The sequence below is a fragment of the Macaca nemestrina genome, chromosome 7 (genome assembly GCF_043159975.1).
Source record: "Macaca nemestrina isolate mMacNem1 chromosome 7, mMacNem.hap1, whole genome shotgun sequence".
NCBI classification, from domain to species: Eukaryota; Metazoa; Chordata; class Mammalia; order Primates; family Cercopithecidae; genus Macaca; species Macaca nemestrina.
In genome coordinates this window covers 14,612,272-14,637,638 of record NC_092131.1, presented here as the reverse complement: position 1 = coordinate 14,637,638, position 25,367 = coordinate 14,612,272, and the positions used below count along the sequence as shown (strand labels likewise).

At 44.6% G+C, this 25,367-nt stretch overlaps 1 protein-coding gene and 1 pseudogene across 3 annotated transcripts; one reads left to right on the top strand and one right to left on the bottom strand.

The window, feature by feature from the left end:
- Nucleotides 1-33: 33 nt before the first annotated feature.
- LOC105467523 (ubiquitin protein ligase E3 component n-recognin 7) lies at nucleotides 34-25,367 on the top strand. Of its 3 annotated transcripts, XM_011717169.2 has the most exons (11): nucleotides 81-230; nucleotides 2,602-2,735; nucleotides 3,099-3,159; nucleotides 4,489-4,584; nucleotides 7,354-7,407; nucleotides 7,605-7,710; nucleotides 11,548-11,756; nucleotides 12,240-12,389; nucleotides 13,311-13,473; nucleotides 16,347-16,408; nucleotides 23,097-25,367. In XM_011717169.2, exons 1-11 carry the CDS (start codon nucleotides 81-83, stop codon nucleotides 23,187-23,189), a joined length of 1,278 nt encoding a protein of 425 aa, XP_011715471.1. In that variant the 3' UTR covers nucleotides 23,190-25,367. The 3 variants fall into 3 exon arrangements, with proteins under 3 accessions (XP_011715472.1, XP_011715471.1, XP_070955784.1); XM_011717170.2 differs by lacking the exon at nucleotides 2,602-2,735 and having other exon boundaries at nucleotides 34-230; XM_071099683.1 differs by lacking the exon at nucleotides 12,240-12,389.
- LOC112424194 (large ribosomal subunit protein eL20 pseudogene) lies at nucleotides 17,545-17,992 on the bottom strand (annotated as a pseudogene).

Sequence of the window (25,367 nt, the reverse complement as noted above, 5' to 3'; positions counted from 1 at the left end):
CGCCTCCTCCGGCTACGCCCCTCGTGGCCGCTTTTCCCGCCTCCGCCGGGGCCGAGCCGCGGTTCGGGTGACAGTTGAGGATGGCCGGAGCCGAGGGCTCCGCTGGGCGGCAGTCGGAGCTGGAGCCCGTGGTATCGTTGGTCGACGTCCTCGAGGAGGACGAGGAGCTGGAGAATGAGGCGTGTGCTGTCCTGGGCGGCAGCGACTCCGAGAAGTGCTCCTACTCGCAGGTGGGCACGCGGCCCGGGCCTTGTCTCCCGCGGCTCCCGCCGAACCTCCCCTTCCCGGCCCGGCTGTCCCTATTCCCGCCTGCCTCAGTCGTCTCCCCAGTGGTGGTCCGGGGCCGCCGTTAGTCTGCCGCTTCCTTACCCCAAGCCCACCCTTCCCTTTTATCCCCAACCTCCTGGGCCCCCTTCAGCCTGTGTCCAGCAGGGGCCCCCATCTCCCCTCTCTCTAACTCTGTCCGGCCAGCCAGGAAGGACCCTGGAGCAGCTGCTCTGTCCGTCCTCTCCAGCCTCGTCCTGGTGCACCACTGCTTTTCACGAAACCAGCCCGCGACCTCTCAGATCCAGACATCTTTGTCCCTGCTTTTCCCATCCTAAGATTATTTATTTATTTATTAGGGACCAAATGGGAGACGTCAGGTTAAAGAGATTTTCAAATCCTTAGGGATTTGCGGTGAGCTCCTTGACAGCTAGTTCCTCTGCAATTTAGTTTGACAAGTGCTAGCTAGTACTTTTTCTTTCTTTTTTTGGCAAAATGGAGCAAGTACCCATGGCTGTCTGCAGTCTGCCCTCCTCCCCTGGAAATAGACCGGAAACAGAACAGCAAGTGGCTCTGGCAAGGGAGGGGAGAGAGGAGAAAAGGATCTATTTGGCATTTGGAAGACGTTGTGAGTGAGCAAGTGTTTGAGGGGGTGTGATGTGTTTAGTGACTCACCCTATACTTCGAGGCACAAAAATGGAAAAGGATGGGTAGGAAGAAGACTGACAAAGGATAAGAACTGGCAGGAAGAAGGGTTACCTAGGCAGAGGGGTGGATTGGAACACTGGGGAGATGAGGGGAGAGACTTGCATTCATTATGTGGTATGAACTGAGGTCATAATACCAGTTCTCGTTGTTGACCAAGTTTAGTTTACACTGCAAAGTGCTAGATTGTTGAATAAACCTGGTATCCAGACATAGCCCCAGGTATTTTAAAACCTTTGGTCACCACTAAAACAATTTTTCGCCTGCTTTCCTTAAAAAAAAAAAAAAGTTCTAAGTCTGTATGTAAACTATTTTTGAAGTGTAGTTACCTTTATAAAATGGATTCCCTTAATGTTTTCTTTTTATTGTGGTAAAAAAAAAAATATGGAAATTTGCACAAATCATGTACACAGCTTGAAAGGAAAGTGTGCATGTTCCCACCACCCAGATCAACAAATAGAACATTAGGAGTGCAAAAGGCTTATTGGAAAAGAACTTAAAAAAAAAAAAGAAAAGAAAGAAATAGAATTTTACTGGCATCCCGGAAGCCTCCTTGTCTATTCTTCCTCCTTCCTAGAGGAAGGTAACTATACCTATTATACATATTCACTTTTTTTTTTTTTTTTTTTGAGATGGAATTTCACTCTTGCCACCCAGGCTGGAGTGCAATGTCATGATCTTGGCTCACCGCAACCTCCACCTCCCGGGTTCAAGCGATTCTCCTGTCTCAGCCTCCCGAGTAGCTGGGATTACAGATGCCCGCCACCACGGCCAGCTAATTTTTATATTTTTAGTAGATGGGGTTTTTTAGAGATGGGGTTTCACCACGCTGACCAGGCTGGTCTTGAACTCCTGACCTGAGGTGATCTGCCCACCTTGGCCTCCCAAAGGGCTGGGATTACAGGCGTGAGCACTGCACCCAGCCTACATATTCACTTTTTAACATTTTGTCACATTTATCTCCTTTTCTACTTAAAATTTGTTGTTTTAAAATTTTGAACTATTTAAAAATAAGTTGCAGACATGATGACACTATACCTCTAAATACTTCAGCATGCATCTCCTAAAAATCAAAGAGATTCTTTGCATGTGTTGATTCTCTCTTTGGTGGATTTACAAACATTTTCCAGGATGAAAGTGTGATATTACTTACATAAACCTATACATATGCTTCTGTGTTTTCACCTGTTAAAATGATTAAACAGATTCATTTATTCACAGCCGACTGACAAATTCAGACATCCTATCACTTTAAGAAAGGAGTGCTGACTTGTGTCATGGCTAATGCTTGTAATCCCAGAACTTTGGAAGGCCAAGGCAGAGAACTGCTTGAGCCCAGGAGTTTGAGACAAGCCTGGGCAACATAGCAAGACCTCGTCTCTGCAAAAAATAAATAAATTAGGAAGAAAGAAAAAAGTGCTTGCATGAAAAGCACTAGTATAAAAATGAAACATGCAACACAACTGTGTTTTGGTTGATGCTCTGCTGTGTAAACTTTTTAGTCTTAATGGTTTTTACAGAAAGATCTTGACCACAGATAATCTGATTTTAATTATTTTTCAGTTCCTAGTGTGGGTATTAGGTAAGCCATGCTATTACATTAATTCTCTTTTCCATTTTGGGGGCTTTTAGGGCTCAGTAAAGAGGCAAGCACTATATGCCTGTAGTACCTGCACCCCAGAGGGAGAAGAACCAGCAGGAATTTGTTTAGCTTGCAGTTATGAATGTCATGGAAGTCACAAACTATTTGAGCTATACACAAAAAGGTAAACATAGTCAGAGATTGTTACTAAATGCTTTTGAAGTGTAGATTCTTTCCCATCTACACTTTTTCCTTATCATGTTTTTTCATGCAAAGCTGTTGTACAGTAGTGAAATTTCATGTAATTATTTTATATAATTGGAGTTTCCAGAGCCTTTAAAAACATAATATGGTACAAACTCAAACTACTCATCTTTCTCTACCATCATTTTACTTGTGTGTGTTTGTGTGTATGTGATATAAATATTTGCTTCTGTACATATTAATTTCAAGAATTGTGAAGTCTTATGTGCTTGAATGCTTGAAGAAATTTTAAATTGGATTTTGTAAAAAGAAAAATAAAATTGTTATTTCCTCCTTTTTTCAGAAATTTTCGTTGTGATTGTGGAAACAGCAAGTTTAAAACTTTGGAATGCAAATTACTTCCTGTAAGTAAACACTGTAACTATAAATGCAGTTAGAGCAGCTGGGGTTAATATTTGCCAGAGGGGGTAAAAAACAAATACCTGTATTTTCCAAAAAAGAAGTTCTTATGCTTATTCTTTGCAGATGGCCATTTCATTTTTTACTTTGTTGGAAAAACTATATAAACTGTTGAGAGCCTACAAGATAGATGGTAATTAATATGAAAGGTTTGGGGAAGAGATGTACTTGAAAGTAATTCAGGTTTAATTATATTGGTTGTACTTATTCTCTGAGGCTTTTAAAGCAAAGGATATGACTTAAAAACAATAAACAGGGTCAGGAGATCGAGACCATCCTGGCCAACACGGTGAAACCCTGTCTCTACTAAAAATACAAAAATTAGCTGGGCATGGTGGCACCCAGTCACCTACTCGGTCAGCTACTTGGGAGGCTGAGGCAGGAGAATTGCTTGAACCCAGGAGGTAGAGGTTGCAGTGAGCTGAGATTGCACCACTGCACTCCAGCCTGGCAACAGAGCAAGACTCCATCTCAAAACGAAAACAATAAATAGACTGGCACAGTGGCTCACACCTGTAATCCTAGCATTTTGGGAGGCCGAGGTGGGCAGATCACTTGAGGTTAGGAGTTCGAAACCAGCTTGGCCATCATGGTGAAATGCCCCCGCCACTAAAAATACAAAAAATTATCTGGGCATGGTGGTGTGTGCCTGTAATCCTAGCTACTCGGGAGGCTGAAGCATGAGAATCGCTTGAACCCAGGAGGCGGAGGTTTCTGTTACCCGAGATTGTGCCACCGCACTCCAGCCTGGGAGACAGAGCGAGACTCCATCTCAAAAAAAAAAAAAAAGAAAAGAAAAAGAAAAACCAATAAATAAGGCCGGGCGTGGTGACTCACACGTGTAATCCCAACACTTTGGGAGGCCTACGTGGGAGAATGGCTTGAACCCAGACCAGCCTGGGCATCGTAGTGAGACCCCATCTCTATCAAAAAGGAAAAAGAAGTACCTTGAAATTCCAGGCCAATGTCAGTTCACATAGATTGATAATATTTATGATTAACTTTTATCTCCACTTTACTGAATAGGTGTATTTAATTTCTCTTAATTACCACCAAAAAAAACAAAAACAAAAACAAAATTTTATTTTTTCCCTGTATCCTGAAAAAAGTATCCCTTTAGTAGTAGTGAGGTTTTTTTTTCCTACTTTGAAAGTTAAAGATCAGCCTCTTGGGGGAAATAATGTGGAAATGTATTGAATGTATTAATTTTATAATGTGTGAAATTATAGTTAAAATTAGACCATATTATTATTGAAATCAATATTATATTTCAGGACAAAGCAAAGGTAAATTCTGGCAATAAGTACAATGACAACTTTTTTGGATTGTACTGCATTTGCAAGAGACCTTATCCTGATCCTGAAGACGAGGTAAGAGAATTGGAAGTTAAACCTGGGAGTGTGTCCCCTCTAGCCTTGATTCCTCAACTGCTTGTCATATCTGAGCCTCTGGCTCTTCGGGAGGCAGTGCGGGATGGTGAAAGGGTTCTAGATTTATCTTTTCTTATGAATCTGGGTCGGATCTATAATTGGTACACATCTCAACCGTTCTTTCCATTTTTACATCATAAGAATGAAATATTGCACTTTGGGAGGCTGAGACGGGCGGATCACGAGGTCAAGAGATCGAGACCATCCTGGCTAACACAGTGAAACCCCGTCTCTACTAAAAAAATACAAAAACTAGCCGGGCAAGGTGGTGGGCGCCTGTAGTCCCAGCTACTCGGGAGGCTGAGGCAGGAGAATGGTGTAAACCCGGGAGTCGGAGCTTGCAGTGAGCTGAGATCTGGCCACTGCACTCCAGCCTGGGCGACAGAGCGAGACTCCGTCTCAAAAAAAAGAAAGAAAAAAAAAAAAGAATGAAATATTGGAGAGGACTTTCCCAAAGCCAGAGCTTCTTCCCTTCCTCTCCTTCCCTGACTGCCTCCCCCTGCCCCCTAACACTTTCTAAGAAATGACCTTCAATTTCTTCTGTCTCTCTACGGAAAGAAATGGGGTATACAAACAGCATCCTCTTAAAAATGTCAATGAGAAGTATATGCAAAATTCAAAACGAGTTCTTCCTCACTCCTGCACCTCTTACCTCCCAAGCCTAATCACTGTTAACACTTTTGGTGTGTGTATTTTTAGGTCTTTTTCTGTGCACATTAAAGTGTTTTGAGTGAATGTGTGTTTCAATGTGTAATTTCCTTTCCATTAACCGAAGTGAAAATTCTGTACACTCACTTCTGCAGCTGGTTTTTCTCACCAGTATATCATAGACATTCTTTCATGTCAGCAAACACACTTACCCCATTCTAACTGCTGCAGAGTATCCTATAACTTCATATGCCATAAGTTAGTCATCCGAATTGTTCTTCTACAGCAGAATGGCATTATCTAATTTTTCAATATTATAAAGAAAGCTAGAATGAACATCCTTATACAGTAATACAACTGAGTATACTCCAAGTATTTATGTAGAATGGATCAGTAGAATTGACAGATCAAAGTGTATTTGTGGTGTTTAAAATTGTGATTGGCCGGGCACTGTGGCTCATGCCTGTAGTCCTGGCTACTCGGGAGGCTGAAACACAAGAATCACTTGAACCCATGGGGCAGAGGTTGCAGTGAGCCGGGATTGCGGCACTGCACTTCAGCCTGGGTGACGGAGCGAGACTCTGTCTCAAAAAATAATAATCATAATAAATAATAAAATTGTGATCATATCTGCCAAAAAAGTTGAACCAGCAACAGTATATGATAATGTTTTTTCCCCAACACTTTTGTCAACCCTGAATATTACCAGTTCTTGGAAATTTTGCCATTTTGATAAATGAAGAATAGTATCTTAAATTTTTTTTCTTTCCCTGATGATAAGTGAGATTATGCATCTTTTCATGAGTTCGTTGGACATCTGTAATAACCTTCCCTCTGAATTGTCCTTTCATATCCTCAGCCCATGTTTTGATTGGTTTGGGTTTTGTTTGGGTATTTACTGATTTGAAAGAGTACTTTTTGTCTTTAGAGATATTAGCCTTCTGCCTTCTTCCTTGTTTTCTAATTGCGTTCGAACTATAATTATTAAACCAAATTATGTACAGGGACAGATTGAAGTTCTCTGAGTTAGCAAAAATAAAATCTTAAAACTGAAATTTTTTTTCTTTCTTTTTTTTAAGACGGAGTCTCGCTCTGTCACCCAGGCTGGAGTACAGTAGCGTGATCTCGGCTCACTGCATCCTCTGCCTCCTGGGTTCAAGCGATTCTCCTGCCTCAGCCTCCTGAGTAGCTGGGATTACAGGCACCTGCCACCATGCCTGGCTGATTTTTGTATTTTTAGTAGAGACAGGGTTTCACCACGTTGGCCAGGCTGGTCTCAACCTCCTGACCTCAGGCGATCCGCCCACCTTGGCCTCCCAAAGTGCTGGGATTACAGGCGTGAGCCACCGTGCCCGGCCAAAACTGGATATTTTAAGGCATGTAGTAAAGTGTTACAGCTCCTTCTGTTCCACAATATGTGCTTTTTTTTTCCCTTTAAGAAGCCTACAATAGGAAAAGGACAGAACAACATTGGGATGTTAATTAACAGTTATGAGAGCCTGGGAATAAAAGAAAGTCATCTCCCAAATAGTCTATGTTCTTTGGTATATTATTTTCCTAGGGCCAGCATTTAATTATTTAATTTATTCAAATTAGAGGAGTTATCTATCAAGAGGGTTTTCCTGACATTTACTTTTCAGTGTACTTGGCAGGATGGTTTTTCTGCAGCAGAAAAGCATTGTCTAATTTTTCAATATCATAAAGAAGGCTGGAGTGACCATCCTATACAGTAATACAACTGAGTATTGTATTAAAGGATGGTGTGGTAAAAAGTCCCAGTTGTCACTGTCTGCATCGGTCCATTCACATTACTTGCCTGGGCCTGAGTTTTGTATAAAATGGGAATGCCCTCCTTGTCTACACCGTTTTGTGAGAATCAGATATTAAGTAACTGATGTGAAAGAGCTTTGAGATTGTTTGTAGAGGGCTTATCTCAATGTAAGCCTTTGGAACACCAGTTCATGTGGAACGAATATTTAGTATCTTATTCTACTGCGTGCCAGGTTACTTCCATGTTCCCGAATTCAGTGTACTCCTTAACAAACTGCTTTTCTCTGCTAGATTCCAGATGAGATGATCCAGTGTGTGGTCTGTGAAGATTGGTTCCATGGAAGGGTAAGGAAAATGTTCTACCTTTTGAAACCATTGTCATCACAAAGAGATAAAGGTTATATTTTACATTATAATTACTCTTCTAAAAATAAATTCTAGTGATATGATCAGTGTATTATTACAGTATTTATTTGTAAAATAATGGGCATTTTGGACAGTGTGGCAATCACAAGAAAATTTTTGGTGTTCTGTATTCACAGCATCTTGGTGCCATTCCCCCCGAGAGTGGGGATTTTCAAGAGATGGTATGCCAGGCCTGCATGAAACGTTGTTCCTTTTTGTGGGCTTATGCTGCGCAATTGGCAGGTAGGTATCTTTGTGAAGTTGCTGTGCCATAAACTTGTGCTTGTGAAATTTGTGTGTTCGATTCAGAATTTTTAGCAACTATTTTTAACTCTGTGGTTATAAAATGGTATATGTTCTGGCCAGGCACGATGGCTCCCTAATCCCAGGACTTTGGGAGGCCAAGACAGGTGCATTACCTGAGGTCAGGAGTTTGAGACCAGCCTGGCCAACATGGCGAAACCCCGTCTCTATTAAAAATGCAAAAATTAACCGGGCATCATGGCACGTGCCTGTAATCCCAGCTACTCAGGAGGCTGAGGCAGGAGAATCGCTCGAACCCAGGAGGCAGAGGTTGCAGTGAGCTGAGATCATGCCACTGCACTCCAGCCTGGGCAACAGAACGAGACTCCATCTCAAAAACAAAAAAACCAAAAAATAGTATGTGTTCTTTCTCCGCAAGGTGCATAGATTGGTTGGGACACTACCAAAAACAAATTTATACTTAAATGATGTGATGCAGAATATTGATGAGACCAGAGTTAGAGAAAATGGAGGAGGCAGTTTTCAAATGGATTTTGAAAGATACATAGAACTGAAATAAGTTGTTAATTATAACACATGGTATCGGTTGGCGAGGGGGTGGTGTCTTAGTCTATCTGGGGTGCTAGAACAAAATACTTTAGGCTGGGTAATTTATAAACAATAGACAGATATTTCTCACAGTTCTGGAGGCTGGGAAGTCCAAAATTCAGGTGCCTGCAGAGTCAGTGGTTTGGTTGAGTGCCCATTCCTCACAGATGGAGCCTTTTATGTGTCCGTACCTGTTAAAAGGGGCAAACAAGCTCGCTTGGGCCTGTTTCATAAGTCCGAGCCCTCATGAATGGGATTAGTGCCCTTATAAAAGTGGACTGCAGGCACACGCTACCACGCCCTGCTAATTTTGTATTTTCTGTGGAGACAGTGTTTCGCCATGTTGCCCAGGCTGGTCTTGAACCCCTGAGCTCAAGTGATCCACTCATCTTGGCTTCCCAGAGTGCTGGGATTACAGGCATGAGCCACCATGCCCAGCCTATCTGGTGCTTTTATTATACACTAAGAAATTAAAACAACTAATTAATGAATGGTCCTGAGGCATTAAATGTCTTACTGGTAATGCTTTATGTGTTTCCTTTTTTTTTTTTTTTTTTTTTTTTTTTTTGAGACGGAGTCTCGCTCTGTCGCCCAGGCTGGAGTGCAGTGGCCAGATCTCAGCTCACTGCAAGCTCCACCTCCCGGGTTCACGCCATTCTCCTGCCTCAGCCTCCCAAGTAGCTGGGACTACAGGCGCCCGCCACCTTGCCTGGCTAGTTTTTTGTACTTTTTAGTAGAGACGGGGTTTCACCGTATTAACCAGGATGGTCTCGATCTCCTGACCTCGTGATCCGCCCGTCTCGGCCTCCCAAAGTGCTGGGATTACAGGCTTGAGCCACCGCGCCCGGCCTGTGTTTCTTAATATATTTTTAAGGTGGCAGTTAAACTCGTAGTATCTGCTGCTTTGGCTTCATAATTTCTTGCCCTTCTCATCTTTAGAGATCAGTTCACTGTACAAACCATGAGCAGCATAGCTGTACCTCCAGTCTCATGTTTTTCTGTCTTTTTTTTTTTTTTTTTTTTTTTTTTTTTTTGAGACAACGTCTGGCTGTGTTATCCACGCTGGAGTGCAGGGGTGCTATCTCGGCTCACTGCAGCCTCGCCCCCTGGGTTCAAGCGATTCTTGTGATGTGGCTTCCAGAGTAGCTAGGACTACAGGCACATGCCACCACACCTGGCAAATTTTTGTATTTTTAGTGGAGTCAAGGCTTTACTGTGTTGGCCAGGCTAGTCTCAAACTCCTGATGTCAAGTGATCCACCCATCTCGGTCTCCCAAAGTGCTGGGATTATAGGCGTGAGCCACCACGCCTGGCCAGTTTGCCTCAGAGTTCTTAAGTGCTGCTCCCTTTCTGTTCATACCCTTTCCAGTGATCTCTCTCACTGTCCACAAATACTGAACCTATCTATGTATAGTTCTTACTTGTTGGGTTTTTTTTTTTTAAGACGGAGTCTTGCTCTGTTGCCCAGGCTGGAGTGCAGTAGCACAATCTCGGCTCACCGTAACCTATGCCTCCTGGGTTCAGGCAATTCTCCTGCCTCAGCCTCCCAAGTAGCTGGGATTACAGGCATGCGCCAGCATGCGTAGCTAATTCTTCTGTTTTTAGTAGAGAAGGGGTTTCACCATGTTGGCCAGGCTGGTCTTGAACTCCTGACCTCAGGTGATCCACCTGTCTTGGCCTCCCAAAGTGCTGGGATTACAGGTGTGAGCCACCATACCCAGCTTAATTGGGTTTTTTAAATTGATCTCCTGCCTCTCCCTTCATTTCCTCTCCCGTCAGCAGATGGCTTCATCTCCTATTACATTGAAATGCTGGCATCCAATGTGAGCTCCCCTATCGTTTCTCTTCTCTGTCTCAGAGTATATGTGCTGCTACACCCATCATTTTTTTATTTCTTCTTCCCATAAAGAAAAGCTGTTTTTAAAAAAGTACCCTTCTGTCTGTGTTTACAGTTCAATCTCTTCCTCCTACTTCTTGTATTATTCTGTCTCTAACAAGTACAGTACATTATTTTCTCCTTTATGTGTAAAGTGCTTAAGCAGTGATTGATATTTTCAAATAAACTGTTCAATTATTTGAATTCTTTGGGTTAGACAGACGTAACCTAAAGAAGCATTAGTATTTTCTTTCTCAGTATTTCGGAGACTATGGTGGACTAATCTCTTTTTCCAGATTCTGAAATATTTTAAAACCAGAAAAAGCGATTTTAGGTCAGATGTGGTGGCTGATGCCTGTAATCCCAGCACTTAGGGAGGCCGAGGCGGGCGGATCACCTGAGGTCAGGAGTTTGAGACCAGCCTGACCAACATGGAGAAACCCCGTCTCTACTAAAAATAAAAAATAGCCAGGCATGGTGGCGCATGCTTGTAATCCCAGCTACTCAGGGGGCTGAGGCAGGAGAATTGCCTGAACCCAGGAGGTGGAGGTTGCAGTGAGCCAAGATTGCGTCATTGCACTCCAGCCTGGGCAACAAGAGCAAAACTCCATCTAAAAAAAAAAAAGCAAAAGCTATTGTATGCCTGACGTGGTGGCTCACACCTGTAATCGCAGCACTTTGCGAGGTTGAGGCAGGCAGATCACTTGACATCAGGGGTTCGAGACCAGCCTGGCCAACATGGCGAAACCATGTCTCTACTAAAAATACAAAAAATTAGCCAGTCATATTGGCACGCACCTGTAGTCCCAGCTACTTGGGTGTCTGAGGCATGAGAATTGCTTGAACCTGGGAGACAGAGGTTGCAGTGAGTCAAGACCATGCCACTGCACTCTAGCATGGGTGACAGAGTGAGAATCTGTCTGTAAAAAAAAAAATAACAGGCCGGGCGCGGTGGCTCAAGCCTGTAATCCCAGGACTTTGGGAGGCCGAGACGGGCGGATCACGAGGTCAGGAGATCGAGACCATCCTGGCTAATGCGGTGAAACCCCGTCTCTACTAAAAAATACAAAAAACTAGCCGGGCGAGGTGGCGGCGCCTGTAGTCCCAGCTACTTGGGAGGCTGAGGCAGGAGAATGGCGTAAACCCGGGAGGCGGAGCTGGCAGTGAGCTGAGATCCGGCCACTGCACTCCAACCTGGGTGACAGAGCGAGACTCCGTCTCAAAAAAAAAAAAAAAAAATAATAATAATAATAATAGAATAAGTGATTGCATTGTCTGTTGGGATTTTATTGTCTGTTAGGTCAGTGGATATGTGTGTATGTGTTTTTCTTTTTTTTTCTTTGAACCCACAGTAACCAAAATATCCACTGAGGATGATGGATTGGTGCGGAACATTGATGGAATAGGTGATCAGGAAGTTATTAAAGCTGAAAATGGAGAGCATCAAGATAGTACCCTCAAAGAGGATGTTCCAGAACAGGGAAAGGATGATGTCCAGGAGGTTAAAGCAGAGCAGAACAGTGAACCATGTGCTAGCTCTAGTTCTGAATCTGATCTCCAGGTAATATGTGAAGTACAAGCCATCAAGAAATAAGACTGGGCCAGGTGCAGTGGCTCGTGCCCATAATCCCAGCACTTTGGGAGGCCAAGGCAGGCAGATCACCTGAGGTCACGGGTTTGAGACCAGCCTTGGTTAAACAACATGGTTAAACCTCATCTCTACTAAAATTACAAAAACTAGCCGGGCATGGTGGCACTTGCCTGTAATCCCAGCTACTCAGGAGGCTGAGGCAGGAGAATTGCTTGAACCCAGGAGGCGGAGGTTACAGTGATCCGAGATCATGCCACTGCACTGTAGCCTGGGCGACAGAACAAGATTCCGTCTCAACAAAAAAGAAAGAAAACTGAAGCGGAATTAATTCTGTAAACTTATGGCTTTGGATTTCAATTTTATCCTTTGCCTAAAGAAATCTCTTTACAAAATCTAAACTATGAAAACTATGGTAGTTTAAAAAACATGCTTCAAAACTTAATTTTATTTCAGACAGTGTTTAAGAATGAAAGCCTCAACGCAGAATCAAAATCTGGCTGCAGACTTCAGGAGCTTAAGGCTAAGCAGTTTATAAAGAAGGACACTGCCACCTATTGGCCCCTGAACTGGCGGAGCAAGTTGTGTACCTGCCAGGACTGTATGGTGAAGTATCTGATTAATTTCAGTGTTAGCATGTTTTGTGTACTGTGCCCCAAAATAAGGACACCTGGGAAAAACATTCAGTTTTTGTACCAGAGGAAGAAAGGAAAATAAAAAGAGCACCTGAACAGTATATTTATGGAATTAATGTTTAGGAGACCCTCAAAATTTTTACATTAAGCAAATTTATGACATAGTACTTACAGTTGGAATGTTTGTGGAAGAAATGGATAATTATGCAGTATTTTAAATTTACTTATTTTAATTTTAGTTTACTTATCTTTAGGCAAATAGCAGTTCTTTGTTATATCAAAAAGTTGCTTGGAAACACTGGTTGAAAGTTACAGTAAATTGGCCAGGTGCGATGGCTCACGCATGTAATCCCAGCACTTTGGGAGGCCAAGTTGGGTGGATCACCTGAGGTCAGGAGTTTGAGACCAGCCTGACCAACATAGTGAAATCCTGTCTGTACTAAAAATACAAAATTGGCTGGGCATGGTGGCACATGCTTGTAATCCCAGCTCCTTGGGAGGCCAAGGCAGGAGAATCGCTTGAACCCAAAAGGTAGAGGTTGCAAGGAGCCGGAATCGTGCCATTGCACTCCAGCCTGGGCAAGAAGAGTGAAACTCCGTCTCACAAAAAAAAAAAAAAAAAAGAAAAAGAAAAAAAAGAAAGTTACAGTAAATCAGTGATTTTTAAATAAAGATCTCATAGACTCTATGACATCTGGGAAATTGGGAGAATGCTGACAGAAATTTGGGCAAAAAGAATAAATCCTTCTAGCAATTCTGTGTTAAGAGGTTCCAGTTTTTCTAGGTCTTAATATTTTAAAAATAACATTTTTAGTGATTCTGATGACACTGACTTTCTGAGAATGATAAACAATTCTAATGGGGAAACTTTTTGTTTTTTTTTTTTCTAAAGAAAATGTATGGAGATCTGGATGTCTTGTTCCTGACAGATGAATACGACACAGTTCTGGCTTATGAAAACAAAGGCAAGATTGCCCAGGCCACTGACAGGAGCGATCCCCTAATGGATACCCTTAGCAGCATGAATAGAGTCCAGCAAGTAGAACTCATTTGTGGTAAATACTGTGTGTGTGTGTGTGTGTGTGTGTGTGTGTGTGTGTGTGTGTGTGTGAAAATTCATAGTTTCTTTCACTATGTAAAAAACTATAAAGGGGCAATAAACACCTATATTTTTAATTTAATTCAAAGAATTAAAATTGTGAATTGTAGATCATTGCTTGATTTTCATATTGGTGGGTATTCAGCTGCTGTTACCATTGAAGCAGAGTTACACGCTGGAATAATTACATGCTTGAGAAACCACAACATACACTATTCTGATAAAAGGTAGATGGATGAATAAAATTTTTCCATCCATTGAAACAATTTTTTGGACATTATGTGTCATCTTTTTGAGCAAGGCATGTCACCATTTTGACAGTTCTTGAGGTTGCTTCAGTGGTTCACAGGAAACCACTAGAGGAGAAAATACCCCCAAACCCTTGATTGAAGGCTTTTACATCCCCCCACCACTACCCAGGGGCAGCATGCCAAACTTAGTGATTTCTATCCCAGCCATTTCCACCTGGATGCCACCACTTTTATGTGTCTTTTATGACATCAATCATTTCTGTCTTTTATTATTTATTTATTTATTTTGAGACAGGGTCTTGCTCTGTTGCCCAGGCTAGAGTGCAATGGTGCATTCTCGGCTCACTGCAACCTCTGCCGCCCGGGCTCAAGTGATTCTCCTGCCTCAGTCTCTGAAGTAGCTGTTGACTACAGACGCATGCCACTGTGCCCCACTAATTTTTTTTTTTTGAGACGGAGTCTCGCTCTGTCGCCCAGGCTGGAGTGCAGTGGCCGGATCTCAGCTCACTGCAAGCTCCGCCTCCCGGGTTCACGCCATTCTCCGGCCTCAGCCTCCCGAGTAGCTGGGACTACAGGCGCCCGCCACCTCGCCCGGCTAGTTTTTTGTATTTCTTAATAGAGACGGGGTTTCACCGTGTTAGCCAGGATGGTCTCGATCTCCTGACCTCGTGATCCGCCCGTCTCGGCCTCCCAAAGTTCTGGGATTACAGGCTTGAGCCACCGCGCCCGGCCTAATTTTTTTTTTTGAGATGGAGTCTCACTGTGTCACCCAGGCTGGAGTGCAGTGGCACGATCTCGGCTCACTGCAACCTCTGCCTTCCGGGTTCAAGTGATTCTCCTGCCTCAGCCTCCCAAGTAGCTGGGATTACAGGCGCCCGCCACCATGCCTGGCTAATTTACTTTGTATTTTTAGTAGAGACGAGGTTTCATCATGTTGGCCAAGCTGGTTTCAACCTCCTGACCTCAGGTGATCTACCCGCTTTGGCCTCCCAAAGTGCTGGGATTACAGGCGTGAGCCACCATGCCCGGTCCCCACTAATTTTTGTATTTTTAGTAGAGTCAGGGTTTCACCATGTCACCCAGGCTGGTGTTGAACTCCCGAGCTGAGGTGATCTGCCTGCCTCGGCCTCCCAAAATGCTAGGATTACAGGTTCAAGCCACTGCACCTTGTCTTTTATAACTGTTAATTTCTTTTTGCCTTTATTAGAGTAAACACTTTCAAGGATAGAGGCTGCACCTAAAAGATTTTTGTAGCCCTCAAGGTACCTTGTACATAATGTAAACTGAGTCAGTTTGTGTGGGCTGGGCGCGATGGCTCATGCCTGTAACCCCAGCACTTTGGGAGGCCAAGGCAGGTGGAACACCTGAGGTCAGGAGTTCGAGACCAGCCTGGCTGACATGGTGAAACCCCGTCTCTACTAAAAACACAAAAAAGTAGGCAGGCATGGTGGTGCGCGCCTGTAGTCCCAGCTCCTCGGGAGGCAGAGACATGAGAATCACTTCAACCTGGGAGGCAGAGACTGCAGTGAGCCGAGATCGTGCCACTGCATTCCAGCCTGGGTGACAGAGTGAGACTCCATCTCATAAAATAAAATAAAATAAAAAATAAAATAAAATAAAATAAATATTCAACAAGTCCATGGTTATTTCAGCTACCAGAATTCCAGAGAAAGAGGAAGCCCTTTTAAAAATTCTTAATCTTTATGGGATTAGAATATCTCTGCTTGTTGTGCTTTTTTTTTTTTTTTTTTTTTGAGACGGAGTCTCGTTCTGTCGCCCAGGCTGGAGTGCAGTGGCGCGATCTCAGCTCACTGCAAGCTCCGCCTCCTGGGTTCACGCCATTCTCCTGCCTCAGCCTCCTGAGTAGCTGGGACTACAGGCGCCCGCCACCGCGCCCGGCTAATTTTTTGCATTTTTTTTAGTAGAGACGGGGTTTCACCGTGGTCTCGATCTCCTGACCTTGTGATCCGCCCATCTCGGCCTCCCAAAGTGCTGGGATTACAGGCGTGAGCCACCACGCCCGGCCACTTGTGCTTTTTAAAAATTTTTGCTTTTTATTTTATTTTTATTTTATTTATTTATTTTTTTTGAGACAGAGTCTCACTCTATCACCCAGGCTGGAGTGCAGTGGCGTGATCTCGGCTCACTGTAAACTCTGCCTCCCGGGTTCACGCCATTCTTCTGCTTCAGCCTCTTGAGTAGCTGGGACTACAGGCGCCCACCACTGCGTTTAGCTAATTTTTTGTATTTTTATTAGAGACGAGGTTTCACCGTGTTAGCCAGGATGGTCTCGATCTCCTGACCTCGTGATCCACCCGCCTCAGCCTCCCAAAGTTCTGGGATTACAGGCGTGAGCCACCGCGCCTGGCCGCTTTTTATTTTTTAATGAAAAAGAGTCTCAGATATCAACATGGAGGAAGTGCAGATAATTTGGGAACGAGTTTCTATGCAGCTTTCACTTAAGAAAATTTTTATTTAAACTACATTATTAACAGTCAGGTGTCAATGGCAAAGAATATTTTGTTTTTGAAAGCAAATGGTTTATCTAAATGTAAATACTTTTGTGGTTTTGATTTAGAATACAATGATTTGAAGACTGAACTTAAAGACTATCTCAAGAGATTTGCTGATGAAGGCACGGTATGTTGAGTTAAAGAATTCTAATCATAGCCCTGTAAGTTTTGAATGAAGTGTTTATTTCCTTTGATGATTAAAAATGACTGTGACTGGTGGGGCGCGGCAGCTCACACCCGTAATCCCAGCACTTTGGGAGGCTGAGGTGGGTGGATCACAAGGTCAGGAGTTCAAGACCAGTCTGACCAATATGGTGAACCCCCATCTCTACTAAAAATACAAAAATTAGCCAGGCGTGCTGACAGGCAACTGTAGTACCAGGTACTCGGGAGGCTGAGGCAGGAGACTCGCTTGAACCCATGAGGTGGAGGTTGTAGTGAGCCGAGATCGCGCCACTGCACTCCAGCCTGGGTGACAGAGCAAGACCCCATCTCAAAAAATAAGAAAAAATGACTGTGACTTAAGTGGGTACTTGAGAGTTGAATTCAGGGACTATTTTGAGCAAATTGGCAGGCTAAGGGAAATGAGTAAGAGGTAGTAAAACACCAGAGTTACACTGGGAGTCCTCACCAACCCCAGCTGGGCCGGGAGGCATGATGAGAGGACGCGGCCTCTCAGAGAGTACTTGTAGCTTGGCAGAAGATCATTGGAAGGAATCCGCAGTACCGATTCTGCTGGTCCTGACCTTGAAGCATGGATCTTTGGGAGGGGGAGGGGAAAATGGGCAGGAAAAATTAACACCAGACCCATTTTCTGGAATTCTAAGTTCCATAGTTTAGAATAGAAACTGGGCATGGTGGCCAGGTGTGGTGGCTCACTCCTTAATCCCAGCACTTCAGGAGGCTGAGGTGGGCAGATCACCTGAGGTCAGGAGTTTCAACAGCAGCCTGGCCAACATGGTGAAACCTAGTCTCTACAAAAATACACAAATTAGCTGGGTATGAGGGCGGGTGCCTGTAATCCCGGCTACTCCGGAGGCTGAGAGGCAGGAGAATCGCTTGAACCTGGGAGGTGGAGGTTGCAGTAAGTCAAGATTGTGATATTGCACTCCAGCCTGGGTGTCAGAGCAAGACTCCATCTCAAAAAAAAGAAAAAAGAACTGGGCATGGTGGCTTGTACCTGTAGTTCCAGCTACTCGGGAGGCTGTCTTGAGCCCTGCTTTCTTAGAAGATACCATCTCTGTCTACCTACTTTAGGTCGTTTTTTTCTTTTTTTCTTTTCTTTTTTTGTGGGGGGTGGGGGGCATTCCTGAGTTTATTTGGGGCACACCCGGGCGAAGGCCCTGTACCTAGAAGAAGGTGTTGGGCCTCTTGGTGGTGAAGCGTGGCTTGTACTGACGGGTCTGGTGCAGGGCCCGGTGGGGCAGCGGAAACTTGATCTTGGAGTCGTGGAACTGCTTGACGGCCGGCAGCACTTGCTGGCTGTGATCTCCTCCACCTTCATGATCTGGATGGAGTGGGCCGGGCGCCCATGTCTCGGTAGCACTGGGTAACAGCGCCCGCAGTGGTCAGGTCCTGGTATTCCTGGTACATGTTGTGGGTGCCGCCCCGGGAGTTACAGCGCAGCCAGATGCCGAAGTTCTTGACCCGCAGTGGGGACTTCTCAAACACCTGCCCACAGTAGGCAATCTCCCCTGAAGACTTCTTCATCTTCTTTTTTTTTTTTTTTTTTTTTTTTTTTTTTTTTTTTTTTTGAGACGGAGTCTCGCTCTGCCGCCCAGGCTGGAGTGCAATGGCCGGATCTCAGCTCACTGCAAGCTCCGCCTCCCGGCTTCACGCCATTCTCCTGCCTCAGCCTCCCGAGTAGCTGGGACTACAGGCGCCCGCCACCTCGCCCGGCTAGTTTTTTGTATTTTTAAGTAGAGACGGGGTTTCACCGTGTTAGCCAGGATGGTCTCGATCTCCTGACCTCGTGATCCGCCCGTCTCGGCCTCCCAAAGTGCTGGGATTACAGGCTTGAGCCACCGCGCCCGGCCCATCTTCTTTAACTGAGATACGAAGTACCAGAGCGGGACTTGGCGACGACATGATTAGGCGCAAAGATTCGCATGCGGTAGAGGGGCGGTGTGTGGCATTTGGGGGTGGGCAGGCAGCGACCCACCACCTTGTACTGGTAGTGTGTCCGAGGCCTTCGTGGCGTCCTCTCCGCGCTCGCCACCACCCGCCAAAGGCTAGGTGGTTTCTTTCTTTGTCATAAATGTGGGAAGAACATTTAACTGCCTGAGTTTCTGGACAGGGTCACAGTGCTGCCGGCTGCCTTTCTGCAAAATGAATTGTAAAGTTAAAAGAGCCTTCTCCTAAATGGTTTTCTCAGGTTTTAGAGACTGTTCTTCACTATCACTGGGAATAGTTCCTACTTCCTTACAGTTCTTTTTTTCTTTTTTCTTTTTGAGACGGAGTCTTGCTCTGTCACCCAGGGTGGAGGGCAGTGGCGTGATCTCGGCTCACTGCAACCTCCGCCTCCCAGGTTCACACCATTCTCCTACCTCAGCCTCCCAAGTAGCTGGGACTACAGGCGACCGCCACCTCGCCTGGCTAGTTTTTTGTATTTTTAGTAGAGATGGGGTTTTTAGCCAGGATGGTCTCGATTTCCTGACCTCGTGATCCACCCACCTCGGCCTCCCAAAGTGCTGGGATTACAGGCGTGAGCCACTGCACCCGTCTTTCCCTACAGTTTTTAAAACTTAATGTAGTTATTCTTGTTTCTGTTGCAGAGACTATCCTCTGGTTAATACAGACTCAAGCTTCTTTGGTGCTAGAACTAAGAATGTTCATGGGTGTAATGGGGCATTCTACCTCAGTGTGGTAACCTCTGTGTGTGTGGACATTCGAGGTGTTTCAAATAGTGTGCAGGCATGCCCTCTTTTCTTTATCACACACATATACTTAAAATTACATAAAAGAAAAAGGTAGGCATGTTCTCTTTTTTCATGCACATTGGAGACTTTTACTCAAAGTCTTCACAGGTATCTTAAACATCCGGGTCCTTGTTATCACCAGAGCCACTCTTTAGGAGAGAATGTTTTATCTGACCAGATAATTTAAAAGGTCACAAAAATGTGGTATTTTTGTTGTTTGTTCCATGACATTACTAACCAGATCTTCACAGAAAAAGAAAAAAACCTCAGGTTGCCATAAAGCTTATCTGCTTTGGTTGTATTTGTCCATAGGGATAATGTTAATAAGTTCTAGCTGTTTTAGATGATAGACTGCCTTTTATTTAATGTTTGTATCTAACAAAATAAAAACAACAACAACAACAACAAAAAACCACTTAGACTGGGTGCAGTGTCTCATGCCTGTAATCCCAGCACTTGGGAGGCTAAGGTGGGAGGATTGCTTGAGCCCAGGAGTTCAAGACTAGCCTGGGCAAGATGATGAGACCCCGCCTCTACAAAAAAAAAAAAAAATTTAGCCAGGCATGGTGATGTGTGCCTGTGGTCCCAGCTACTTGGGAGGCTGAGATCGGAGGATCGCTTGAGCCCAGGAATTTGAGGCTCCAATGAGCTATAATCATACCTCCGTACTCCAGCCTGGGTGGCAGCGCGAGACCCCGTCTCTAAAAAGCAATAATAATTAATAAACCTAAGAACTACAAATTTTCTGAAATAAATTTAAAAACTGATTTTTTATTGAACCCAAGTATTCATTCACTAGCATTTCTCCTCTGCACGTTAGCTGTGGCCGTTGGAGGATATCCAGAAACCAAAAGCTGCACAGTCTCATTTGTGTGTTGCTAGGTCTCCTCCTACAGTATCCTTGCTAGAGATACTATTTTCTTTCGCTTACGGGCTTTCTGTGGTTAACGTTTGTAATCCAAGGTAGGGACAGATCCTTCGTTTTGCACCTTGCAAGTATCCTATTTATTAGCATTTTGTTAAGTGTAAATTCCCATGCCATTTAGCCAAGTACATTAGAATTTTGAGCTGCAGTCACTTCAGGCTGTGTTCAGCCTCTGCATTCTGTTAGGGGTTCAGATTCCTCACTGGTTGAGCAGCAGTATTACTGTTGGTGCTTGTGAAACTGGTGTATCAGCTACTGGTCTGAGAAAATTATTCCAAGTTAGCATTGATATTTTGAGTATGTTAGCAGCACTTACTAGGGAATGAGAGGGAAGTTTTCACCTTATACCCCTCTTTCTTTCTTTCTCTTTATCTCTTTCCCATTTTGCTGAAATGCATTCACGTGCTCTCTTTTTCTTTCTCTTTCCTTCACTCTTCTTGTCTCACTGTCCTTTCTGAACAATAAGCATGTGTTACCTTATTAAAAAACAAACATGCTGAGTGTCATGGCTCATACCTATAATCCCAGCATTCTGGGAGGGAGTGGTGGGAGGATCACTTGAGCTTAGAAGTTTGAGACCAGTGTGGGTAATATAGTGAGACCTCGTATCTACACAAAATTTAAAAATTAACCAGGCGTGGACTGGCCGCGGTGGCTCACGCCTATAATCCCAGCACTTTGGGAGGCTGAGGCGGGCGGATCACGAGGTCAGGAGATCGAGACCATCCTGGCTAACATGGTGAAACCTCGTCTGTACTAAAAATACAAAAAAAAATTAGCCAGGTGTGGTGGCGGGCACCTGTAGTCCCATCTACTCGGGAGGCTGAGGCAGGAGAGTGGCATGAACCCGGGAGGCAGAGCTTGCAGTGAGCCGAGATTGTGCCACTGTACTCCTGCACTCCAGCCTGGGCAACAGAGCGAGACTCCATCTCAAAAACAAATAAACAAACAACAACAACAACAAACAATTAGCCAGGTGTGGCGTGCACCCTATAGTCCCAGCTCCTTGGGAGGCTGAGGTGGGAGGTTTGCTTGAGTCAACGAGGTCGAGGCTGCAGTGAAGTGTGATTGCGCCACTCCACTCCAGTCTGGGTTGCAGAGGGAGACCCTGTCTCAAAAAATAAATAAACAAACCTGTTTCCGTGATGGCATTAGACAGCTTTCGATGGATCCATTGGCACAGACTCGCTGTTGGGGTGGGCAGGGACTGCCAGGTTGTCCAGTTGGCTTTTTGTTTTGTTTTGTTTTGTTTATTTTGAGATGGAGTCTCACTCTGTCGCCCAGGCTGGAGTGTAGTGGCACGATCTCGGCTCACTGCGGCCTCCGCCTCCCGGGTACAAGCAATTCTCCTGCCTCAGCCTCCTGAGTAGCAGGGATTACAGGCCCCCGTCACCATGCCTGGCTAATTTTTGTGTTTTCAGTAGAGACAGGGTTTCGCCATGTTGTCCAGGCTGGTTCTTGAACTCCTGGCCCCAGCAATCTGCTCACCTCGCCCTCCCAAAGTGCTGGGATTACAGGCGTGAACCACTGCACCTAGACCAGTTTGCTTCTTTATTTGTATTTTCCCTTTGTCTTATTTTGTTATTTGTAATATTTTATTTTGCTAATATCATAAACACCTTTGTATGGGACACTAAATCCTTTTTCCAATAAAATAGATAAATTTCCATTTTTATTGCATAAGGTGGATTTATTCAAAGTGCTGCTTCTATAGTATGAGTTTTTTCCCAATTATTTTTCTATGTATATAGCAAATATCTTTAATTTTGGACTCTTAAGTTTGTTTTTTTCATTGATGACAAAGAGGGAAAGTTTTTTTTTTGAGACAGAGTCTTGCTCTGTCGCCCAGGCTGGAGTGCAGTGGCATGATCTGGGCTCACTGCCAGCTCCGCCTCCTGGGTTCATGCCATTCTCCTGCCTCAGCCTCCCGAGTAGCTGGGACTACAGGCGCCCGCCACCGCGCCCGGCTAATTTTTTATATTTTTTTAGTAGAGACGGGGTTTCACCGTGTTAGCCAGGATGGTCTTGATCACCTGACCTCATGTTCCACCCGCCTCAGCCTCCCAAAATGCTGGGATTACAGGCATGAGCCACTGTGCCTGGCCAGAGGGAAAAGCTTTTTAGTTCCTTTTTCTTAACACCTCTGTTGCTGGTAAAGAAAGCACAATCTCCCAGTATAGTACATTTTGTTTTCTGTGGGTGCTTTTGCAGAGCTGGAGGACATTCAGAAACACAGCTGTGGTAAGAGGGTGTGGGCAGTGGTCTGAGGAGGACTTTGGGGTTCTCAGTTTGTGTGCTGGCTCTGCCAATTTCAGCTCATCTTGAGAACTTGCCACGTGCCAGGCAGTGTTTTGTGGGTGTTGTCGCTCATCCAGCCTTCAGTTGACCCTGCTAGATAGGTGCTGCTGTTGTCTCATTTTGTAAAGGGATACTGCAGTAGGGGTCACCCAGCTTGGAACCATTCTGCTGTTGTGCCCAGCTGTGTGGCTCTGAGCAGGTCAGCCCTGTGTGCCTGAGCATCCCTCCTAGAAAATGGAGATGGTGGCCGGGCGCGGTGGCTCAAGCCTGTAATCCCAGCACTTTGGGAGGCCGAAGTGGGTGGGTCATAAGGTCAGGAGTTCGAGACCTGGCTGGACAACATGGTGAAACCTTGTCTTTACTAAAAATACAAAAACTAGCTGGGCATGGTGGTGCGTGCCTGTAATCCCAGCTACTGGGGAGGCTGAGGCAACAGAATGGTTTGAACCCAGAAGGTGGAGGTTGCATGAGCCGAGATCATGCCACTGCACTTCAGCCTGGGTGACAGAGCAAGACTCCATCTCAAAAAAAAACAGAAAATGGAGATGGTATCATTAACTGCACATGAATGTAATTCTTAGCAGTATCATTTGACTTCTTTGTGAATGCTATGGCCTCATAATTGCGATTCTGTTACTTAGTTCTCTTTCATAATCTTTGCTTTTCATCAACAGGTTGTTAAGAGAGAGGACATTCAGCAGTTCTTTGAAGAGTTTCAGTCAAAAAAGAGAAGAAGAGTGGACGGGATGCAGTATTACTGCAGCTAGAGTGGAGTATGAAGCTTCTCATTCAGGCCAATGAAAATGCACTTCCCATTCTTGGAATAAAAGAGGTGTGGTTCACATTCGGCCCCCTTTCCGTCCTCCTCTGTTTGGAGAGGCCTCGCGCTCCCTTCATTCTCTTTAGCTGCAGTAGCCACAGTGTGGATGCTGACGTCACAGCCAGTGTCCTCTGTGACTCAGCTAGTGCAGCTCATTCCACAGACTTCTCCAGTGTACTCCTACTCCAGTGCACCCAGGGTTATTTGCCTAGTTTTTTAAAGTTTGATTTGGTTTTGAGAAAGCAAATTGGTGTCTTGTTTAACGATCTGTTATTTCACTCCCAGAGGTGTGTGTTTTGCCACAGAGCTGTTGCCTCCCAGAACCTCCTCCGCAGGCGTCACGGAAGGCTCTCTTCCCGCCACCTAGAACCCCTGCAGGTCCCCTCGCCCCTATGATCGTGGTGCCTTGGGTCAAAGCTTCCTCAAGCCTGGTCTGCTCCTTCTTTCACATCCCTGTTTTCTGAGGTTTGGTCATAGCTTAGAAAGGATCTTGGGGCTTGTTTTCTCTAGGCCCAACCTCCAGAGTAGCCGGGACTGATGGTTTCTGGTCTGGATGTCTGTCACAGCAGAGAGATTAGCAGGTGATAGGGCTGAGGAAGCAAACCTTTGTTATGAATTTCACTAATACAGTTCAAGTGAAATTTTTGTTCACGATTCTACTGGCACTAGAATTAGAATTTCAGTACTGTAGCGCTCACAGGGCTTCCTGGAGAACATTTGCCAGTATACTAGTCCCTTTTCTGCTGCCTAGAAAACAGACCGGGTCTCACCCCTGTGAAATCTTGGTGGTTTACGAAGTCCTCTGGATTTCTTGATATTATCAGGGATATTCATAAGCATATATCAAAAATGGACCTATTTTGATATTCTATTATGAAAATGTTATTAGAACCCCAATAAATTATTATTTTCCCCCTCGAATCTGTGCTACAGAAAACAGCTCCTGAGTTAGCTTACTTGTAGTAAGCAGGGCAGGGAGCCCTGTTTTGGAAGAGACAGACTGTGGAAGAGATTCCAAACAAGGCCCGAGGCCGCACGAATGCAGAGTTTTGTGTATATAATGTTAACGTCCGCCGCCGCTTCCCTAGCGACATGAGATCTTGTTTTTGAAGATCCTCATGGAAGGTTGTACAGAGCCCCACATTTGAGGGGAAGTCCTTTCAGTTGATACGAGACCTCTTTAACGCCCCTCAGTCTGTGGAGTAAAGGCCTTGTGATACACACAGAGCCCTCAGCTTCTCTCCCTCTGGAGGAACAAGGTCTTTCCTGACAGTCGGAGACACATCTTGATGTATGTTAATAAAAGCATTTCAGGCTGTGGGGCCATCATGTATATTAATACTCCTTATGTGTCCAGCATCCATGTATTCATTTGAGTGCCCAATCCCTGGACGAGATGAACTAGGCCTTATAAAAAGTCAAAGCCTCAAAGAAATGGCACAACCATGTTCTTCAGCACTCAGTCTCTTAATTACAGATCCTCACGAAGGGTGGTAAGTGGAGCTGGAAGCTCTTGTGGCCGTAGGACATGCTGGTGAGCCCTGAGCTGGCCTTGTGCAGAGGGCTCCGTTCAAAGGCTCAGGGTGTCTTTGAGGCTGATTATCAAGCTTGGGAGCTCTTCCAAGTCTGAGAATGTTTCGAACCCTTTTTGCAAGGTTCCACTACTAGTATACCATCATGTCCAGAAAGCTTTTAATCTTCTCAAATATCTGATGTAACTACCAGAAAGTCCCTTACTTCCTATGACCGATCAGGACCAAGTCTTGGAGGTGATGTGTTACATTACATGCAGCATAATAGTACCAATCAGTTAACCCAACGCTGAAGGGCTTGTTTTATGAAAGGTACTATTCCTTCTTTCACATTAACTGGAAACCTCTTTTTTTACCTGTTGTTCACAACTAGTTTTCTTATCGACTGTATTGGACTGTCTCTTCTTGTAGAGACTGATTTTGGCCAACATATTAATGCATGTTTTATGCAAAACACAAATACGATATTAGTTGCTTTTAAGGAGTTCTGGCATTGTATGTGCATTTTTGTAGAAGTTGTTACTGGACTTATAATTACATACTTAACTCTAATCAGGTTTCTGTAAAATTTAAATAAAACCAATACAAAATCA

Bases quoted from the DNA above. Each gene is read 5' to 3' on its own strand.
- LOC105467523 (XM_011717169.2), top strand. From the start codon at position 81: ATGGCCGGAGCCGAGGGCTCCGCTGGGCGGCAGTCGGAGCTGGAGCCC. The intron at 4,585-7,353 runs GTAAGAGAATTG...TTTCTCTGCTAG, and splicing joins ATCCTGATCCTGAAGACGAG to ATTCCAGATGAGATGATCCA. The intron at 7,408-7,604 runs GTAAGGAAAATG...CTGTATTCACAG, and splicing joins AAGATTGGTTCCATGGAAGG to CATCTTGGTGCCATTCCCCC.